Source organism: Eublepharis macularius, chromosome 1 (assembly GCF_028583425.1).
Source record: "Eublepharis macularius isolate TG4126 chromosome 1, MPM_Emac_v1.0, whole genome shotgun sequence".
Taxonomy (NCBI): Eukaryota; Metazoa; Chordata; class Lepidosauria; order Squamata; family Eublepharidae; genus Eublepharis; species Eublepharis macularius.
In genome coordinates, this window is record NC_072790.1 from 231,776,474 (window position 1) to 231,798,722 (window position 22,249).

The window sequence follows — 22,249 nt, forward strand, 5'->3', positions numbered from 1 at the left end:
ATTTGTAAGTTAAAGTTTAGGGTGAAAAGTGGTACCTAGACAGAAAGGCCTTTCTGGGTATTGACTGCCTCAAAGTTCTACTTTTAAAAAAAGAGTTGGACACTGCTTCTTCAAACTGCTTTTTGCAGCAGGGCTGCTGTCTCATTCTGGCCCCTCAGGCAGATTGGCTCTAAGCATGTGCAGAGTATCTTTCCCTGGAATAGAGTGTGTATATGCACGCACAGGGCTCATTTCGAGGGGGAATGTGCAGGAACGCAGTTCCAGTAGTTCCCCAAAGAGGTAACATGTCAAGTGGCCCCGCCCACCTGACTCTCGGCCATTTTAGGCCTGTTTCGTCCCGGATTGGGGCCGAAACGGCCTAGATCGGGCCTCTGATGGGTGGTGGATCACTCTCCTGTTCAGCAGCGACCCGATCCTGACCATTTTGTGCCCCTTTTCAGCCATATTCAGCCCCTTTTTGCCATTTTGGGCCCAATTTCAGCCCTGAATGGCCAGGATAGGGTCCAAAGCAGCCAGGAAAGGTGATGTCAGGGGGTGTGGCACATGCTAATGAGTTATGCTAATGCGTTCCTCCAGCTCTTTTTCTACTAAATGACCTCTGTGCACGCGCACACACATACATATTTTAAAAGCTTAAATTCGAAATGTTTCTGTGCCAGCGTAGAGTGCCGTGCCCTTCTGACAAGAAGCAGCTTTTAAAATAGCAAATAAATGCAAGAACAAGTGATTTTGAGTATATACTGTGTTCTTCCCCAGTCTGAAGGTGTCACTTTTAAAAATGCGTTTTATAAAAGCAAAATAATGAATATGCAAATGCTGCCTCCCCCCCGCCTCTGCTTTCCAGCGTCCTTTCCTAACAATCACTTAGAATGAAATATATGTCGTTTAGCGCTATTCATTCCCCTCCCAATGCCATTTGCATTAAATTTCCTATTGCTGAGACAATCGTTGTTTGTATATTGAAGTACTGTAAAGCTTCATATTTGTTTCAGTGCGTCATACGAATGTGTCTCCCAAACAATTTCTTTTTTTTTTGCCACAATTTCAGACTGCTGGCAGAATTACCAATTTGGGAATAGATCCAGAGAAGTTAGCCATGTTAGTCTGTAGTAGCAAAATAGTAAAGAGTCCAGTAGCACCTTTAAGACTAACCCATTTTATTGTAGCATAAGCTTTCAAGAGCCACAGCTCTCTTTGTCAGATGCACCATGCAACTGACGAAGAGAGATGTGGCTCTTGAAAGCTTATGCTACAATAAAGTTGGTTAGTCTTAAAGGTGCTACTGGACTCTTTACCAATTTGGGAATGTGGGTGTTTTGTCATTAGGAAGGGAGGATATGTGTATGTTCAGTTGAGATCTTTGTGTGGTGTATTAATTAGACTCTTATACTAGGATTCGGGATTCCCGGGTTGAAATATCTATTCAGCCACAAAGCTTTGCTGGGTGATCTTGGAACTGTCACTGCCTCTTATAAATGAATACTTTAATTTATAATCCTGCAATATAGGATTGTGGTGAAGATAAAAGGGAGGGGGGAACTATGTACGGAAGAAGTCAGAATCTAATAAAAACAAAAATAATATACATATTTGGTACTTTTCACCTAGCAGCTGGCTTCCATAGTAAGACACCAAGCCCTGTGTTTATGAGAGCATTCCTAAACAGGTCTACTTGGAATTAAGTCTCATTATATTCTATGAATCTTACACCTAGGAAAGTGTATATCACTCATTCTGATTGGATTTGGGGGCAAGATAAAAATGCAATTTAAGATATAGCTATATATAGATGTACCCTGACCTGGATGGCTCGGGGTAGCCCAGGTTGGCCTAGTCTCATCAGATCTCAGAAGCTAAACGGGGTTCGGCCCTAAGTTAATACTTGAATGGAAGACCGCCAAGGAGGTTGAGGGCTGCTATGCAGAGGAAGGAAATGGCAAACCACCCCTGAATGTCTCTGGCCTTGAAAACTGTACATGGTTGCCATAAGTGGGCTGCAACTTAATGGCATTTTCTATCATCACATGCGGTTCCACTGTCTTTTTAAAACAATTTTTTTTAAAAAAAATTCCACCATAAAGCATATTGGAACTATGATTTGTAGGGGAAGAAGGGCTTTTGATCTGTTTTTCATACTGGTATCCTGCCCTTCTTCGTAAGAGCTCAAGGCCTCATAGTTCTCTTCCTTCTCCGTGTTTACTTCACAGCAACCCTGTGAGGGAGGCTAGAGAGGGAGGCAGAAGCTTACCCAAAGTCAGCCAGTGGCTGCAGAAGAATTTGAACTCTAGTCCAACACCTAGGGTGACAGCTCCAGGTTGGGAAATTCCTGGAGATTTTGAGGTTGGAGCCTAGAGCCAGTGGGGTTTAGACAGGAGAGGGACCTCATTGAGGTAAGGGTGCCATCCTCCAGGTGGTGGCTGGAGATCTCCTGGAATTACAACTGATCTCTAGACAACAAAAATTAGTTGCATTGTAGAAAATGGCTGATTTGTGGGTGGACTGTATGGCATTATGCCCCTCTGAGGACCCACCCCTCCCCAAACCCTGCCCTCTCCAGGGTCCACCCCCAAATCTCCAGGAATTTCTCAACCCAGAGTTGGCAGACTTGTTTGGGGTCACCCTCCAGCGCAGCCATTTTCTCCCTGGGAACTGATCTCTGGTATCTGGCGATCATTTGTCATTTTGGGAGATCTCCAGCCACTACCTGGAGTTTGGAAACCGTAAAACTTGTAGCAGGGAAACTGTATAGGAGCCTAGTTTCAGGCGGGTAGCCATGTTGCTCTATAGTAGAATAGCAAGATTCGGGTCCAGTAGCACCTTAATGGCCAACTAGATTCCAGCAGGTTGGCAAGGGGTGATTTTCAGTGGGGAAAAATGGTAGAAACGAAAGGATCAAGAGAGCCAGTGTGCTACTAACTTATTTTAAGGTCTATTCTGAATCGGGGCACTTAATTTAGGAACATGGAGTGCCTCTGAGCATGTGCAGAATGCTTTTCCTTCCCCTACCGAGTCCCAACAAGCAGCGCACGGGGGAGCTTCTGGATCCATTGCGCTCTTTGCATTAAACATTATCGACCGTGTTAATGCTTGCAAGCAATAATCTGTGTTACTGTTGATTTTAATGATTTATATTACCATTGTTTTATCCCTAGGTATTCTAGTTGTTGTTAGTAGGGTTGCCAGCTCCAGGTTGGGAAATTCCTGGCGATTGTTGGGGTGGAGCCTCGAGAGGGTGGGGTTTGGAGAGGGGAGGGACTTCTGCAAGGTATAATGTTCACCTTTCAAAGCAACAATTTTCTCCAGGGGAACTGAACTCTGTGGCCTGGAGATCACTTGTAATTCTAGGAGATCTCCAGCCACCCCCTGGAGACTGGCAACTCTAGCTCTGAGTCGGCTTGCGGGAGAGCGGATTATAAATCTCATCAAATAAATAAATATTCAACTTCCCTCCCCGTAGACAGAGGGGCTCCATCACTCCCGGCTCCCGTGCGTAAAAACGCCGTTAAGCAGCCAGTCAGGGCAGGGGGAGACCCGAGGCGAGGAGGCCCGTCCAGAACGGCTCGCCCAGGCGAGAGGCGCCTTTAAATAGGCAAATGAGAGGCCGGGCTGTGTGTGCCTAACACCGCCCATCCCTTCTCCCCTCCCTGCTTTTCCCTTCCCGAAGATATATGAGCTTTCCCGGGCGGTGACTCAGGCAGACTGTCAGCCGGAGAGGCGCGCAGAGGCAGGGAAAGGCCACCGGAGCGCCCCGCGTTACTCCGCCGTCCGTCGTCATTCCCAGGCCTGAAGCGCCAGCCATGGAGACCCCCGGGCAGAAGAGGGCCACCCGGAGCGGGGCGGCCTCGACGCCGCTCTCCCCGGCGCGCATCACCCGCCTGCAGGAGAAGGAAGACCTGCAGGAGCTGAACGACCGCCTGGCCGTCTACATCGACAAGGTGCGCTCGCTGGAGTCGGAGAACGCCGGCCTGCGCCTCCGCATCACCGAGTCCGAGGAGGAGGTGAGCCGCGAGGTCACCGGCATCAAGTCGGCCTACGAGGCCGAGCTGGCCGACGCCCGCAAGACGCTCGACTCGGTGGCCAAGGAGAGGGCGCGCCTGCAGCTGGAGCTGAGCAAAGTCCGGGAGGAGTTCAAGGAGCTCAAGGCCAGGTGAGGGCCGCATCGGGGCCGCGGGTGCCAACCTCCAGGCGGGGCCGGGAATTTCCCGGAATCATGCCGTTCTCCAGGCTGGCAGGGATCAGGTCCCCTGGAGAAAAGGGCGCTCCAAACCCTGCTCTCTTCCCCAGGAATTTGCCACCCCAGAGTTGGCAACCTGATCAGGACCCTGTTTGGAGGCGATTGCCAGATCCCGAAAATGGCTTAGGGGTTTGCATGGAAACTGATGGCACAGCCTGTTTTCACCCCAACTGCATGGTTGCTGCGTTTGGGAAGGGCCTTCCACACTGCAAAATACCTTAAGGCCTGGGAGCTTGGCGAGTGTGGCGTAATGGGATTTTTTCCCTTCCCCTGCACACAGCAAAGGGACATGGGAGTTGACGGCCAAGGGAGCAGGGTGGGAGGAGAAGAATGCCATTCTCCAGCTGGAGAGCTGTTGACTCTTTCCAGGCAGAGCGCAGGGTAGAGGATGAGAAATATTCCCTCCTGCAGGGTTTGAGGCCAGCGGCACCTTAAGAGACCAGCAAGATTTTTCAAGCATATGAGCTTTCTAGAGTCAGAGCTCCCTTCTTCAGATACCCTCTCTCTCTATCTGGAGCTTTGACTCTCGAAAGCCTGACAGTTCTGTTGGTCTCTTAAGGTGCCGCTGGACTCAAATCCTGCTGTTCTACTGCAGACCAACACAGCTGCTTATCTGAAACTGTTCCCCTGTACAAACCAACCAACCAACCCTTTCCTAGGTATGAATCGTTGCCTGTGAGGTTGGCCCTGTAATGTCCTTGGCAGAAACCTGAAATGACAGTCTGGCACTGGTAATATGTCTTCATTCTTGGAAGGATGCCAACATTTGAAAGCACAAGTGGGTTGAAGGGAACACAGCTTTTGCCTCTTGAAAAAGGGCCCCCCTCTTTAGAAACACCCCGGGTCTATCTCGGTCTTCCCATCTCAGCCTTGGGAATTTTCCAGCAGCTGTCAAATTATGCCTTTTCTCTTGTGTCCTGGAAAAACCTTTGAAAGAAGGGCTGGGCGGCACGAGGCAGTCAGCCGCTGCCTTGGCAATGGAGTGTCTGCTATTCATCAGAACATCTGCTGTCTGTCAAGATCCCTCCCCTAAAATTCAGATTGGGGGGTGCCTTTTAATGTATTCAAATAAAAGACTGCCTAGACCCAGCCCTCTTTCTCTGTGTGCCAACTGGCCCAAGGTCGGCTCTAAACCCCCTTTTGACCAGCGGCTTTGTTGATCTGTGTAATATTCGGTCACCTTCTTTGGTGATTTAGTTGTCTTACTTGTTTTCCGTGACCTCCATTTTGCTGGCCAATGCTCACTTTGGGGTGTCTGGCAAAATGGCGGCTTGAACTCGTGGCAGACTCCAAGGAAACCCCAAGTGCAGTGAGTCGGGAAGAGAATGGCTGGCTCCAGTTGTACCCATTCTATAACTTGCTCCCGGCGTTGGATTGGATATAGCCTCTCAGCCTATCGAGTGCTTTAATGATGCGCGAATTGTTCTGATTTTCTTGGATTTCCTCCCAATCCTTTGTGTTCTTGTGAATTTTAACTTTGGCAAAACTTAATTCTGAATGGAGATGTCTCCTTGGCGGTTGTTCACCATGGCTCACGGTGCTGCATGGGAGAGAATTTAGAGAATACCCAGTGTTCTGGCCTGGAGTGTCAAATCTTTTGTACTTGTACTTTGTTTGTGTGCTTGGGAGGATGTGCTGAAACCCTTTTCCACACAGGGTTTGGCTCCTGAGCTTCCCTCTTGAGCTTCGAAATGATCCATCTTGGTTCTGATGTTTCCTGCAAGCTGTTCTCCTGTTGTCTTAAGTCTTTGGGGAGCGGGAGATGTTGGAATTTTAACCTATTCCTCCTCCAAATTTTTGCAACTGGTATAATTTATGTAGATCAAGCAGTTTACGTGATACAGTTCACTATATGTTGGTTGCATATTTGTAGGAGAGATGGTAGGGTGTGGTCATCCTTACTTTTTGATCGTGAGCTTTAGAAGAAAGGTTGGTACTTGAACACCCAGAAGCAATGGGCTGTACGGAGATGCAAGACCTGGCAGCCGTGATGAAGGAGTTGGAACTTGGCAGAGTATCCCCCCTCCCCAGGGTTTTCTGTTTTCAAAACATTGTATTTGTTTGTTCTTGGGCAACCTTTTTTTGGCCATTTCCACACACGTTGAATAATGCACTTTCAATGCACTTTAGCAATCCTTTGGAAGTGAATTTTTTGTTCCACACATGGAAAAGCAGTTCCAAATGTCCACTAAAGAGTATTGAAAGTGGATTATCCAACATGTTTGGAAGCAGCCTTTGTTCCTCAACCACAAGGACTAGCAACGTGTCCAGATCATCTTGTGAGCATCTCAGAGGCACCAGACTGGTCACTCTAGGACTCAGCCGGCTTTGCTCTCATCATCCCAGTGCTTCTGATATCCCAATGAAGAACTGAGTGGACCCAGAAGAGAACTTAAGTCAAGAAAGATCTTGTGCCTCCCTGGTCATTGTGGGTCAGGATCCTGAAACTTTTGGCTGGTGCACCCTATAATCCTGAATAGTTTCATTCAAAGCCTCTTGCCCACGCTGTGTGTGTGTGTGTGTTTTTTTAAACAGATGCCTTTGAAAGCAGCTCACAGTTTTATATTTAACTTGCGCGTCTCGCCGTAGGTTCCCTCTTTAAAAAACTTTGTGCTCATCTCGACTGACGATGTGAGCTTCTGCATTTAGACCCAGGCGCTCTGTGCTGTGTGGCTGAGCTTTTTAAAGACAGCATGGCTGGGCATTGGGTGGCCGTTCCCTTTACGTGGGTGCCTGGCTGTTGCTGAGTGCTGCAAGATCTTCAGCGGAGGAAACTGGGAGTGGAGTTTGCCTTTCCCCTCCGTTCTGTTTAAAACACAATTACCTAAATCTTACTCCATTTATATCGTACCTTTCTCCCCAGTCGACCCCAAAGCAGCTTACATCATTCTCCCCTCCTGCATTTTATCCTTACAACAACCCTGTGAGGTAGGTTAGGCTGAGAGTATGAGTCACCCAAGGTCACCCAACAAGCTTCTATGTCAGAGTGAGGATTCAAACCTGATTCTCCTATATCCTGGTTCATGCACTCTAACCACTATGCCACACTGGCTCTCTAAAGCTAACTTGAGAGCATCGGTTTTATAGTTGCGCACGCATGTAATATCAAATCAAATTTCTGATGATTATTTGGAAATTGGCCTGATGTTGATTTATCTCTTCCATATCAGGGCCTACTTCACAAGGTCATGCTGTGTAATTGAGCTGTGAAGTTTCTGGTTCAAATCGCATCTCTGCCCCTAGTTCATTTGGTGGCGGTAGGTTTTTGGCCCTGCCTCCATTTTAACATCACAACAAACTTGCGAAGTAGGTTAGGCCGAGAGCGAGTGACTGGCCTGAGGTCAACCACAGAGGCTCGTGGCTGGAGGCAGTTAGTAGGGAAAGCGTTAAGCATCTCAATTTCTTCCCATTGCCTTCTCTGAAGCTGCTTTCCTAAAGACGATACAGGCATTGGGGTTGCTGTGTGCACGTTTGCTTCGGGTGGCTTGTTCCAAAGGTGAACGTCACAAGGAGCATTTCGTGCACATTTTGACAGCAAAAGTGTTGATAAAGGAAGAGAAAGACGAGACAAGGCAATGGGAACAAGCCGGGGAAAGGGACGGAGAGAGTAAGAGGAGTGGACTGGAAACGTGCCCACACTTTGTATCTCGTTCTTCACTTTTTCTCCTTTTGAAAAAGGTATATAACATTTAATGTTAATGCACCTATCTTGTGATCCTTACGACAGTTCTATAAGGTAGGCCAGTATTATTATTCCCATTTTCAGGTTGGGAAGAAAGAGAGGCTGAGATTTAAGTGAACTGGTGGCAGAGGCAAGATTGTGATCTGGAAGGTCTGGATTTATAACTTGTTTAGTCACTAATCTATACCAGCCCTGTTCTCTTGAAGCTTCCCACCCGGCTCCTGGGAGGCTGATTCACTGGCCGCTCAGAGCAGTAGGCGCTCTTGGTAAAGCATGTGAGGTCACCCCCTTGGCAACCATGTGTTTGTGCTGCAAACAGCTCCAGATGCAAATTTCCCCCACCCCTTTGGGGCGGCTACTGGGCAATTTCCCATTTGCCAGGCTAGATAAAAAAGCTGCAGCGAAATTACCCGCCTGCCAGCTTGCCTGCCTCCACAAACAATGCAGCGATAGTGGTTGTCAAGAGGAGGTGGCAAATGTTGTGAGACGGCAAATAAAGCAAGTCGTGACTCAGAAATGGGGAACTAGAATAGTAATTCATTGATTCGGCTGTGCCCATGGTCAGAAATTCCAGGAGAGCTAGAAATGGTGTGTGGGCGAAGGGCTGCGGCTGGCGGGGAAATTGAATTATTCACCTTGCCAGTTTCGCTTTGGCTGTGAAATTTCTTTTTTAGTGGTTGCTTTGTGAAGATCAAAGCAAGCGGTTCACGGAAGTGTCTCCCACTCAGTAATTTTGTTTTTCTCTTGGAATGCGTCACTGGGCTGAGAGATTTCATAATATTTCATTCATTAGCTCTTAGTCTTCCTCTGTGGTGGTTTTCCGCCTCTCACCTGATGTTTGGTGCGGAGAGTTTGCAATTGATTGGTAGCCTCTAGTGTTTGTGATCTATAAACCCCTGAATAGCAAACGACTGATGTCTCAAGGGCTGCCTTCTCATGTGAAGACCTGCCTGTTAACCACGATTAAAGTCTTTGTTTGGTTGCCCTGCCTTTGAAGAGGTCAAGCTGTGATCTCCAAGGGCAAGGTCTTTTGGGTGGTGGCTCCTAATGTGGGTGGAGCTTCCTGAGTGGCAGTCGCTTGGCACCTATTCCATGTTAATTTTGGTGTCCAATTGTTTGAAAGCTTTTTGTGACAGATGGCTTGAGGGCCATACTTCTGGAATTTGAGAGATTGAGCATCTATGGTTCCTTGTCCCTGGTATTAGCAGAGATTGAAATGAAGAAAGGAAAAGCAAAGTTTCCTTATTGAGGTCTAGTAACTTGGGAAGCCTGTTGGGTACTGTTCTATTTAGGTCTCATTATTTTAATGAATGTTTTATGTCTTTATTCTTCTAAACTTTAATTGTATTTTATATATTATCGACTGCATTGTAGAACGGAAAGGCTGAATAGTATAATCATATTGTTTTCTTTACCAATCTCTGAATGCCACTGTAGGGTGTGCTTCGCCATGGTGGGTGGCTTGGCTGCATGTTGTGGAATAGCAGAATTCACTTGAAAAGCTGCATGCAAGAGCTGCATAGAACAAACGGGAGCCTGCAAGTGGCACACGCAGATACGCAGGAGGCCATTCATCTTGTGGCTGGGAGGAAACAGACACTTGATATCTTAGCCGATCAGGCTTTAGCTAGTGGTCTGGCGAGCCCTTTATCTGGGTCATGCAGCCCTTTGTCTGCACCAGGTCTGTGTGTGATCATCTTACTTTAAAATGTTGACACCGGCAGAGTGGAGAATGAAGGTGAAGGCTGAAAGGAAGCTGGTTGCGCTGTCCTACCGAAGGTGTGCATATCCCCTATATGGCACTCTACCTGTTGGAGCTTTTTAAAATTCCTAATTGACTTTTTGGGATGTGCACCTGGCTTGTTTCTGCTCCACGGTGCTTAAGTCTATAAATATTTTCTTCTTGAAAATGTGAACGAGGGCTTGCTTTTGCAGGAGCATGCGAGGAATCGGGGAAAGGGAGTACATGTTACCTCTGAAGACGGTCTGGTTCCTTAGCTTTTACTATTCTAATGACCCAACCATGCTGGAATCTAAACACACAGCCGCCCAACCTCAGTAAGGGAGAAGTACAGGTGAAGGTCTGTATAGTATCTGTATATGATAAGTTCAGCCTCTTTGCACCCCATGCCATCGTATGGACTATCCTGTCTGTATGCTCTTTGTGTTTTTTCACCCTATGCCTCCTTTATTCCTGCCTGGCTTGATAGAGGGGATTTTCTCCCAGCCATACTGATCTTCCACTTCCCTCACAGCAGTTGCACTGACTTTTTTTTTTAATTCAACATTTCATGACTGACCCTTTATCTTCAGCCATTGGAGTGCATGTGAATATTCTGCGACACCAGTGGTTGGCGAGGATGCCAAGAAGGCCTCCCCAACAGGTGTCTGGCAGCCAGCATTCTGGATTGCCTCCCTATTGCAGCTTTAAACACAGCCAAAGCATTCTAAACACTGCTTTTCAATGCAGGCTGGTAACCTGTTTCAGACGGAAGCCTTTGGCAACTGTCGGCGTATGAGTAACCAGCCAAGGTAGACTCAGAGCTATTGAGCAGGGCACCTGGATCAGTATTCTTCAGTGGGAATGAAATTTGGTTTACATGTGCTCAGAAACACTTTCTCACTCTCTGCATGCTCTGTGTCTTAAACCCTGGGTTTAGAAACCAGTTCCAAGGCTTTCGTTTGTTTTAAACCCTAGAACTCTTTGCCTTATCCAGGATTCCCCAACATGGCGCCCGTGGGTGCCATGGAGCTTGCCACTACTTCCCCTTGGCACCCACTGAGCTTTTCAGAAAGTGGGTGGAGGCCATGTAAGGGAGAGCTTGTTATTGGCTGTCCTCGTTCACATTAAAGGGTTTTCCATAGCTGCGATAGCTGTTGCAACCACAGGAGGATCAGAGGACTGCTAAGAACTCTGGCTTGTGGTTCTATTTTCAGGCTTTCCTTTTGATTCCCCAATAGGAGAGTATTGATTTAACCAAAATAACAGTCTTGTGATACCTTAGAGATAAAGTACTGTGGCACCAGCTGTGAGCTGGAATCCACTTTATTAGGTGGGAAAAGTGCTGCATTCAGCAGAAAGAGGGGGAGCAGAGAGACGTCCAATCCCTAGTTTCCAATGCAAGCAAGATCCAATTTGAGTGTAAATGATCCACTCACACTGGGTTTGGACCACCCCTAGTTGTTGGTGAATTAGTACAATAGGACGAATCTGAATAATCGACATAAGTCTGTAAGGAGGGGTGGTTAGATTTTCTAGCGCGCTTAATCACCCGGCATCCCACTATCGAGTCCAATAATGTCTGGCTAGTGTTCATTTTTCCTCGTACATCGAGACATTCCAATGTGGCCAATGTAACTGGCAGAATGGCATGGCTAGTATATGGGAGCCAAGGTTACTCCTTGGCAGGGCTTTTTTTTCTGGGAAAAGAGGTGGCGGAACTCAGTGGGTTGCCCTCGGAGAAAATGGTCACATGGCCGGTGGCCCCACCCCCTGATCTCCAGACAGGGGGGAGTTTAGATTGCGGTGTGGAGGGCAATCTAAACTCTCCTTTGTCTGGAGATCAGGGGGCGGGGCCACCAGCCATGTGACCATTTTCAAGAGGTTCCGGAACTCCATTCCACTGCGTTCCTGCTGAAAAAAAGCCCTGCTCCCTTGGACCCTGTCAACCAGTCTCTGATCCAGATAATTTGAGGAATGCTTTCTATAAATCCTTCAGGTGTTGTCTTGCAGCACTCTCTTGGACTATATTGATCTCATCTTAGGACTTGGCTTTAGACCCTATTCTAGATAGAAGCTAGAGGCCTGTCGGTAAATGTCTCATTAGGTTTTATGTTAGACATGTTTGTGTGTCTCACGGTTGTTGTACAGCGATGACCAGAAATCTGACCTGCTGTACTATATGGTTTGGTCCAGATTGAGAGAGAGGAAGAAGTTGTTAAAGTCCATGGGGAATTTCTGTACTGAGATCCGTAGATAAGTGTAAAAATCAATAGGGCTGCACTGTAAAGTGGTACTGTATTTAGGTGTGCATTGTGTAGTTGTCCAGTGGTGTCTTGAAAGAAGACTTCATTTAGTCTCAACTAGATCAGGTGGAAATTGTTTAAAATTCCTGGTGCTAGTGTTCTTCTTGTTCACGTCTACGTCTACGGAATGCCTACATTGATTCTTTAGAAATTACAAGTGTGTGTGAAATACAATTGCCTGCATAGGTGTAGAAGTATGGGAAATGTCAGTGCCTTGTAGCTTGCGTTTCAGAAGCATGTATGCATCGATTTTACATGCATGTAGAGTCTGTGTGCATTGCAGCTTATGCATGGGAAAGACGTTTCCCCAGAAATCTGTAACACATCAAAGCAGCTCTTAGCATGATCTTATACAGAGCTCTGTCCACAAAGTGCTGTACAAGCTGCATTCGTCTTCGCAACAATCCTTTTTGGTAGTTTAGGTTGAGAGGGTGTGATTTGCTGAGATAGAGCTGAGATCTGCTGTGTCCTGCCCAGGCCTCTAGTGTGTACGAGCATGTGGCTTATTTCTTGGTCGTATAATTAGCTTTACCAGGGTATATATTAACAGCTCAACCATTGCTTACATTGAATGTTTTTCCAAGACCCAAGCCAGTCCCAAAGTACTCGCAGAAATAATAGCTGAGTTTTGTGTTGGCATAAGATCACAGCACACATGTATCTTAACGGCTGCGAATTCCCGTCAGTCCCAGCCCCTGGTAACTTTCTAATGGACCAATGGCCATCGAAGATGTTGCACTTGTAGGACCTGATTGGCTGTCTGTGGGGAAACCGCATGGTTATTTGGATTTGAAGGGCAGAGAAGTTGTTCGTCACCAGGGTGGGTCTGTGCCAGAGAAGCCCGTTTCTGACTCATGGTTGCAGGCAGCAGCCAACGCCCTTGGCTCCTGTAAAAAATGCCTCTTGCAGGGCTTAAGATTCACAGCGATTGCCGACTCTTGGCAATATTTTACCACCTCCCCCCTCAACACACACACATTACGTCGAGCTTAAAAGAAGAAACTGGCTCCCCAAGGCCTGTTGTGGTAGTTTTCTTTGGAGGTTCTTCGAGAAACGGGACTTAGTCCTCACTCCATACGTGGCGTGATCTGGGGTCATCCATTGGAATTCGCAGTGTATCTGTCCCAGTGCAGTCCGGGGAAACTTGGCTGCTGTGGCGTTCTGGAACTGGCCACAGAAATCCCTCACATGGAGAAAAGAACCTATAACATCTGCAGTCACAATTAAATATGACCATATGTGCATCTTTTGGGTTAGGATTGCGCAATTTTTTTGTTTCCCTTTAACTGACTGGCATCTGGATAGAATAGCCATTCCCTACCTGTTCACCCCACTTTGGGGGTCTCCAGAGAGCTGTGACTAGCCCAAGGTCACCCAGCTGGCTTCAAGTGGAGGAGTGAGGAATCAAACCTGGCTCTCCAGATTAGAATCCTGCCGCTCTTAACCGCTATACCAAACTGGCTGTATGTGGTTGGATCTGGGCCTTTTCCTTCCCTCTCCTTCAGTGTGACCTCCGTTGACATGGAAGTCAAGGTCTGAGGGCATGATTCAGCTGGGTACAAAGCAAGGCGGCCAGGGTGCTTGGCCAAGCAATCTGGGAAACTGAGCTGTATTCTTGGTGGTCTTCTTAGTGTCTGCCACCACCGATGCCTCTCCCCTAATACCATTTACCTGAAGGAAGACTAGGGTTTTCCCTTACAGATGCTACCGAGAAATACACATACAAGACACAAACGTACAAAACTGTTTTGTGTACAGCTTTTATTTTGCAAGGAGATTGCCTAGCTGCCAATAGTATCTCACACCAAAAAGAGTTGGGTGCTTGTGTGTTCTCAGTCCAGAGTTTGCTGCTTAGCACATCCTTTCCGTTGCATGCTGAGACTCGTCGCTGAATATTCTTCTCTGCCCGCTGGATGTTGTCAGGGCTGGTTTACCGCCCAGTCAACTCGAGCACTTGCTTGAGGCACCAAACGGGCAAAGGGGTGCAGACCTGGAAGGGCCGGCAGACACAGTGTGCCTGTCATCCCCTCCTGTGCCGGCGTTACCAGGAGATATAAAGTCCAAACGAGTCATTATGTCCACCACGGGGACCGGCAGCCACACTTCCTCAGATCTCCTTGCGGGAGTTTCATTCTGAAGTTCCACTGGGACCGGATTAATTTTGGGACTGTTGCAGGCATGGGAGAGGCTTCAGTTTCCCTCCCCATGCTGGTTTTCCAACCTTAAATGGCCCTGGTGAGTGTTGGTTGTCCCACTGGGCTCTGGAAGCACGATGTATCACTCTTGGCTTCTTTTGGGTCAGGAAAATAGCATTGGGGGGGGACAACCTGAAGCCCCTTTCTCCCACTGCATCATGATCCCTGTGGTGCTCCGAAATGAAGTTTCCACAGGAATCTTGCAAAGGCGCTATGACTTCTGGTCCCCATTGGTGGCCATGTGGTATGCATAATGTCCAGTTTGGACCATAGGTGTACTTTGCACACCACCTTCCCCAGGCAGGACAAAAAGAGACACACACTTTCTCTCCTGCTGCTGCTGCCCGCTCCGGATCCTCCCTTCACATGGGATGCGCAGCACAGGTGTTTCCTCTGCCAAGATGGTAGGGAGGAGGTCACTTGGGGTGACTCAGTAGCTTGCTAGTGCCCTGCATAGTTTATTCAGCAGGAGCCTGTCTTGCTGCACTACAAGCGAGTTTGTGTACTGAGCGTAGTTCCTTTTTTTAATGACAAACTGGAGAAGTTTAATTTCTCAGTCGTTCAGGGTTCGTTCTTCTCGTTGCATGCAAATGCAGGTAACGAAGCTCTGGCTTACAAGACTATCAAAGTAGTCTCTAGATGCTCTACTTCTGAGTGGAAAAAAGGCAGGTGTTTGGGAACATCACCCTTTTCCTGCTGTTTTCTGCTCTCCCTGTGCCCTGGTTCCAGATGTATCGCTCCTTTTGTGAAGATGCTTTGGGAAACCCTTCTTTTGGCCTGCGGAGAAGAAAAATGGTGGAGGAGATGGGATTAAGCTCGCTCGGTTCAAAGTAGCAGTCTTCTGAAACAGCTTTGCATTTAACAATTTTTAAAAAGAAAGTCAAGGTTTCATGATGATGTGTTTGTATGTAACGTGTGCCACTTGCTCCCTCGCAACTTGTCCAGCAAGATTTTTTTAGCTGGCTGCACAAAAGTAAGTCCTTAAACACCCCCCTCGCCAGCAAAACTGAGAACGATGGTTGTTGTGGATTTTCTGGGCTGTATAGCCGTGGTCTTGGCATTGTGGTGTGGAAAAAATGTTGGCAGGTAATTTATATCTACTCACTGTGACACTGAGAGATCTCTTGTCTTTTGGTGCTACACCTCTGAAGATGCCAGTCACAGCTGCTGGCAAAACATCAGGAACTACAATGCCAAGACCACAGCTATACAGCCCGGAAAATCCACAACAACCATTGTTCTCCGGCCGTGAAAGCCTTCGACAATACATAAAACTGAGAACATTTACTAGGGGCAAGCAATATCTTGGGTAAGTTGGGAACAGCCAGATTGTATGTAATAGTACCCCCCCCCCCTTTTTTTTCTTGCTTGTATGTAACCTCCAAAGACAGCCAAGATCTCTCTTGATTGCTCTGGGTGGGACTTTGTCCCAACTTTAATTGGATCCTTCTGCTGTCCCCCCCTGGATTCAGGGCCATGCTTGTAACATCCAGCTATGGACTGCACGTCGCAGCTAGGCAGGAACTTGTGGTGAGGTAGGAAAGGGAAGCAGATGCTTTGGTGCTTGATTTTGTACCCCTCTATTGCTCTGGGCTGTTTCCTAGAGCCCTGCCATTATTATTTTTTAAAAAACCTACAACAGCAATTCTTTAGAAGTTTCATTTTGCACTCTGTGGGCTGCATCAGCCCCAATTGTTCTTGCAAGACTTGGGTTTTTAACACGCCATTCTTATTTTAAAGTTTATTCCAAAGATACCTGTAATCTTGAAAGTAACTATCAATCTACTTTATTTTGTCTCCTTAGCTCTGCAATGCCCTTGACTCCTTGATCAGGAAAACCCCTGATACTTTGAGGCCAATATCCCTTCGTGCCTGTTAGGATTCTCAGGGTTCCAGCCTCTTGGCTGATTCTGCACACGTTGGATAATGCACTTTCAATGCACTTAATCAGTCATTTGATGTGGATTTTTTGTTCCGCACACAAAAAAATCCGTTCCAAATGATCTATAAAGAGGATTGGAAGTGCATTATCCAACATGTGCGGAATCATGTTAAATCTAAGGTTCTACTGCTCCTTGTGGAAGTGTGACACTGTCCTTACCTTTCTTTCCCCTCACCCCCAAATTCACAGTTAGTAATCTTTTCAAACATTGAGAATGCTCAGATGTTTAAATGTCAGAACCTTCCTTGCGCCAGTTTTTAACTTTTTTTTTAAGCCAATCATACCTTTTTTAAAAAAAATAAAGGTGATCTGGATGTAGTTTATATAGGTTCTTCAGGTGGACTTTAGTCCAATGGCACCTTAGAGTCCAACAAGATTTTCAGAGTTTAAGGTTTCGAAAGTCAGCGCTTGTATCTGAAGAAGGGAGCTCTGACTCTCGAAGCTTATATCCTGAAAAACCTTGTTGGTCTCTTAAGGTGCCGCTGGACTCAAATTCTGCTGTTCTACTGCAGAGCAACACAACTAACTACCTGAGACTATAGGTTCTTTAATTATTATATCTCTGCTCCAGCAAATGTAAAACGGGGGACCATTCATAACACATCAGAGATTTTGTCCAAATTGGCATCTTGGGCAAAATGATCCCTGCGCATCAGTTTCGTTTCTAAAAAATGTAGTTCTCATTTTTCTGCAGTGACTGAAACGGTGCCATCAGCATTTTGCAAAAGGGTGGGAACATAATGGGCTTTGCAAATGTTGTCATACTCTTCCCCCTCATCCAGTTGACACACAGGGCTTTTTTTCAGGGGGAACGCGGTGGAACGGCGTTCCGGAACCTCTTGAAAATGGTCACATGGCTGGTGGCCCCGCCCCCTGATCTCCAGACAGAGGGGAGTTTAGAGTGCCCTCCGTGCCTGAGCGGCGCGGAGGGCACTCTAAACTCCCCTCTGTCTGGAGATCAGGGGGCGGGGCCCCCGGCCATGTGACCATTTTCTCTGAGGGCAACCCACTGAGTTCTACCACCTCTTTTCCCAGAAAAAAAGCCCTGTTGACACAGAATGTGGCAGAGGGATCTGCAGGTATGATATTCATGCTGGGAAGATGGGAGCGGACAGGGGAGAGAAGAGTGTTGTCCTTTTAGGATGTTGCTCACTGTAATCAGCCCCTTCTCTTCCCACCCCCAGTTCTACCCTAAGGAGATGATCATGTGGGCTCTTGTTTCTCCTTCTTGGGAAGGGAAGATCTTCTCGAGATGAGTGGTCTTTGATCTGCACTGACACGGGAGGCAAGCTGGGGTTTTATTTCCCTTTTGAATTCTGTATGAGGAACTAGTCTTTGTCATGAGATTGTCTGGCGATTGTTTCCTGAATTGCAGCTCCTAACAACATAGTTCCTGGTATGGTTCCTTTACCTCCTTCCAGCCCCTTGCCCCTTTTAATAAGCTGTGTTCTATGAAGCAGGCTCTCTTTTTTGAATGTCCTCTTACCGTGCAGTCCTAAGCAAAGTTACTTCAGTCTAATCCCATTGATTTCAATGGGCTTAGACTGGAGTAACTCTTCTTGAATTGCACTGTTAGTGTTGGAAATTTGATTTTTTTTTTTTGCCTTTTCCCAGAATGAGCAGAAAAGAAAGGGCTACCCTCGCCAAAAGCCAATACAATAAAGGGGGGGGAGGGAATCCCACGAGGGGTTGAAACGAGCAATGCTCCAAGACAACAAAGCTTATGAAATTAACTCACATGGAATGAACCTCAAGCTCTTGAACCAATATCAATAAAGTCTACAACTTTCAAAGCTCCAAAAAATTTTTAAAGTGAGCAAAATAAACTTACAATAGGCAACGCCTTACTTTTCAATGCTCCAAAAGTTTTTTAAAAAAGCATAAACTTACAATAGGCAACGCCTTACAGCATATTCTTCAAAGGGGAATACAAACACAAGTACCAATAGGCGACGCCTCACAGCATACAGGCTAAGTGGTTTAGCACCGTTATAACAAACAGGCAACCCTATTATGCAGTATGTAATACAGGCTAACTATATACAATTGCAATCCATATAAACTACGTGACAGTCCATTGAGTGACAATAATAATGCGTTGGAGAGAGGAGGGGGCTAGGCCACCCTAGCGTCGTTGAACATCTAGACACGCCCAATCTGGGGCCGGCTGAAGCACAGATTTTGTCCCTCGCCTCGTCAGGAGCGTGTGCGTTGTGTTGTCTTGTCCTCCACGTTCGCGACTGTGTAGTCCTTGCATCTACAAAATAGATACACCTTGACAAAAACAAACTGAATAGACTGCTCCATAGTGGGTACCCATACAAATTTTATAACACTAACCTGTTCACTCAAACAGTATTCGTAGCCTGCATATTTTCCCCGTGCTAATAGCAACCGGCGGCAGTGAATTCCTTAGCGCGCCGTGGGTTGATTGGGACGCTCATCTTTAAAGCAAAATCAGCTACCAACATTTCTTAAAAGGTCCCCCTAACCCATCATTTTCTTTCTACGATGCCTCTGGGGCTTCATGGGTGATGTTTGCTTTGTTTGTCCGTAGAACTTGCTTTGTTTGTCCATTGTATCGTGCACATGGAGGTTTACTATCTCTGGCCATGGACGTTCCATTTGGTTTATATGCTAATACGGCAAGAATAGTTTTGAGAGATTGGATTAAAGGTCCAGCGTCTTGCTTCCAACAGTAGCCAGTAAAGGATTTCCAGGAAGTCCACAAGCTCAGCAATGCTCCCTTGTTGCTAATCTACCCTTTCTAGGTACTGCTTCAGGCTTAGCTATTATGGTTAATCATGGCTTAACCCACTCGCGCGTCGGAAAGCAAGATATTTCTGGCATTAGGGATTGCAGTTTGCACTTTTGAAGGCAGTGAGAAAATGGATGATCTTCACCCACAGCGAAGATTTTACTATTCCTGCCCCAAGTCTGGCATGTTTCTGTCCTATCAGTGGCAGAGGGGACTTGCTTGCGTGGAGCAAACATGCTTCCATCCCACCAAGATGGACGTTGATCTCTTGATGGATTTGAACCACCCAATCAGAAGTCTCTCTGACCAGATCCATGAGCGTCTGCTCTGTGTTCGTGTGCGTGCGCTTGTGTGCTCGAGCTAAATCAAAAAAGTCTGTTTGTGTTGTCTGGTGTTCTCTGGTCTTTGGCTTGTCAGCAGCTGGCGCATTGAATACTCTACCCTAGAACTGAAGGCAAAGTTGTAACTAGACTTTCGCTGTAAAAAAAAGCCCCCCCCCCGAGAAGTTAAAGCTGGACAGTCAGTACATTAGCAATAGTTGGAAGGGGCTGAGGTTGGAGACTCCGAGGGTGTTCCAACCTTGCTGCAGAAGCAGGATCCATGACAGAGAAAGGGGGCAAAGCAAAGGGACAGCATGTGTAGTGGTTGGAGGGGGAGAGAACAGTGTACGCTATCCTGAGGAGGAAGGGTGGGATAAAAAAGTAAAAGGGGGAAGGCCTAGTACAAAGAACCTTGGGGGAGGGGGGAGAGGCACAAGCTCTGATGTTGAGGTGGGAAGTGGCTAGTTGACATGACTGGCAAACTTTGTATGAAAACAGAATACGAGGAGCCTGAAGAGGACATTGGTCGCTGGCTTTCCTTGGACAGGGGAGAAATGGGGGTGGGGGTGGACAGCTCACCTTCCCTGTAGTCCTGCACCCTCCTTACTTACAGGTTTGCCTCTGCTGTACCTGTCTTTTATCCCTCTGGTCAAACGTGTTTTGTAGCTTTCGAAACCCTACCGAACCTAGGAGGCAGGCAACAGAGGGGTGAGCAGGGAAGATAAAATCTGAAAAGGAACTCTTGGCCATCTGGTGTACCAAATGGCCGGCAGATCATCTGGTTAAAAATGGAGTTGAAGAAATTCCCCAGGCAGTCGTTGGGGACAGTGCCTGGCAGCTTGGGAAACCTGGCACTTCTCAGCTCTGTGGCATAGTTCTTGCTAAGCTGTGTCTGGGCTGCGCCGCGTCAGAGTGCAGGAGCTCCCAAGAATGAGTGTCCTCCATGCAAAATAAAAATCCATGCACTTAAAAAAAACCAAACACACACAAGCATGTCAAGAGAAGGCGGAGCTGGACCCTGATACGCTAGTTTTCTACATGCAGGACATTTTAAAGGTGAAAGTTCATCATAATAGTGCTCTTTGTAAACCGTTCTGAGTGGACGTTAAGTTGTCCTGAAGGACAGTATATAAACTGAATGTTGTTGTTGTTCTGTCACGTGAGCCCCACTTGCAGCCTGAAGTGATTCAGTCCAAACGTTATTTGACCGCCTATATGAGAACTAGGCTTTCTATTGTGTGCTGACATGTTTCTAATTATTTAAGGTCTCTTAAGGACACAAGGGAGTGCAAGGAGAGGGTGGGAGAAGCTGTGTGTGTGTGATTTTAATTTTTAACTTTGTGCCTTCCAGGCGGGAGAGTAGCGGAGGGCGTATTTCCATAATGAGAATGTCTTTTCGAAGAGTAGTTTACAGGATGTGAGTCAGAGGAGCAAATTATCCCCTGGGGGGCTAAAGGGAGTGGCTGGTGTGGGTACTGAAGCCGCTCAAAACTGTTCACTGTGGGGGGGATGTGGATAGCAGAGAGGGAGATGGTGGGTACCGCATAGAGAGGTCCGTATTCTGTATAATGACATGATTGGAAACTTCAGTACAGAATTTTTTAGGGGAGGTTGCTCCTTTTAAATTTTGGGGGCAGGGAGAGCTAAAAAGATGCTACTTATAGCTGTGATAGCCAGATGGACCCTCCATGTTCAGTTGCAGTATACCTCAAATTATCAGGTGTTGAGGGTAAACAAATGAATATTGTTGCTGCCATGCCCTGATTCCGGGCTTCCCAAAGGCATCTAGGGGCGACTGCTGTTGGAAAGAAAATGCTAGGTTAGACCCAGCAAAGCAGTTTCTTACATTCTTATGACCCTTTTTTTGAAGTTAGAATTTGCATTTATTTCAAATAGATAAGAAGTTGAGAGGAGTGAGATAGAGAAATTCCCTCTGCGTTTCTACAGCTTTGGTGAAGCTAGGCAGACACATTATGCAGATGTAAGCAAATGTGTGATTTAAATCTGTTTTGCATACATCCGCTTTCTTTGATGTAGAATTTGGATGGCTTGAAGCGGGGTTGTCAACAGTCACTCTGTCTGCTCCTCTATGGTGAATGAGGAAAGCGTCTAGGTGACCAGGTGAAAATCTTTGTAAATTGCAAGTGAGCAGTTTTGGAACTGATGTGGAAAGTGAGTTTCGGATGGATAGCAGAGCAAGATTTGAGCCCAGTAACACCAGCACTGCAGTCCAAGCTCTGCTCAAGACCTGAGTTCGATCCCGGCGGAAGCTGGGTTCAAGTAGCCAGCTCAAGGTTGACTGAGGGCCAAGCTACAAGTGACGAATGACACTTGAACGACAAGTGGATTGAGTGGAGCGCAAGTGGAGGGCAAGAGAACAGGGAGAAATACACTTGCTATTCAAGTGTCATTTGTCACTTGTAGCTTGGCCCTCAGCCTTCCATCCTTCTGAGGCCGGTAAAATGAGTACCCAGTTTCCTGGGGGTAAAGTGTAGATGACTGGGGAAGGCAATGGCATACCACCCCGTAAAAAGTCTGCCAAGAAAATGTCGTGATGTGACATCCCCCCCATGGGTCAGTAATGACTCGGTGCTTGCACAGGGACCTTTACCTTTTTTTTAACACCTCAGAGGCCAACAAAATCTCCGAGGTATAAGCTTTCTGCCAAAACCTGTATAGCTAGGGGCAAGACATCATCCACCCGGTTGTTAGTCTAGGCCATCGGTGCCTCCAGATGACCAAAACTGCTCTCCGGTGAGCACCTTGGGAGTAATCCCTGCTGAACTCGGTAAATCTGATTTCAGAAGAAACATGCATAGAGTTGGGTAGTCTTTCAGGCATGTGAGAACAAAACGCAATGTGAACTAGAAATTTTCTTGAGATTTATTTGCAAACATGACATGCAGGGCCCTGGCAAAGCACACCCCCCCGCCCCCCAGTTTTGTAGGGCCAGTGTAGCTGTGTTTGACTCTTTACTTTTAGTTGCTACGTCTCTTAGGAGATCTGCATCTCACTGATGGGTGGGTGGTGTTGCTGTAGGGACTGGAGTCGGCCGGATAAATCCCAGAGGCAGGAAGAGAGGGGAGCTTCCA

The 22,249-nt window shown here is 47.0% G+C and overlaps 1 protein-coding gene across 1 annotated transcript in view; it reads left to right on the forward strand.

The window, feature by feature from the left end:
* Nucleotides 1–3,686: 3,686 nt before the first annotated feature.
* Nucleotides 3,687–22,249, forward strand: part of LMNA (lamin A/C) — a 60,786-nt gene continuing 42,223 nt past the window's right edge. The window contains exon 1 of the mRNA XM_054992254.1: nucleotides 3,687–4,147. Within this exon, the coding sequence (XP_054848229.1) occupies nucleotides 3,798–4,147 (350 nt within the window). The 5' untranslated portion in view covers nucleotides 3,687–3,797. The remainder of the gene's footprint in view (nucleotides 4,148–22,249) is intronic.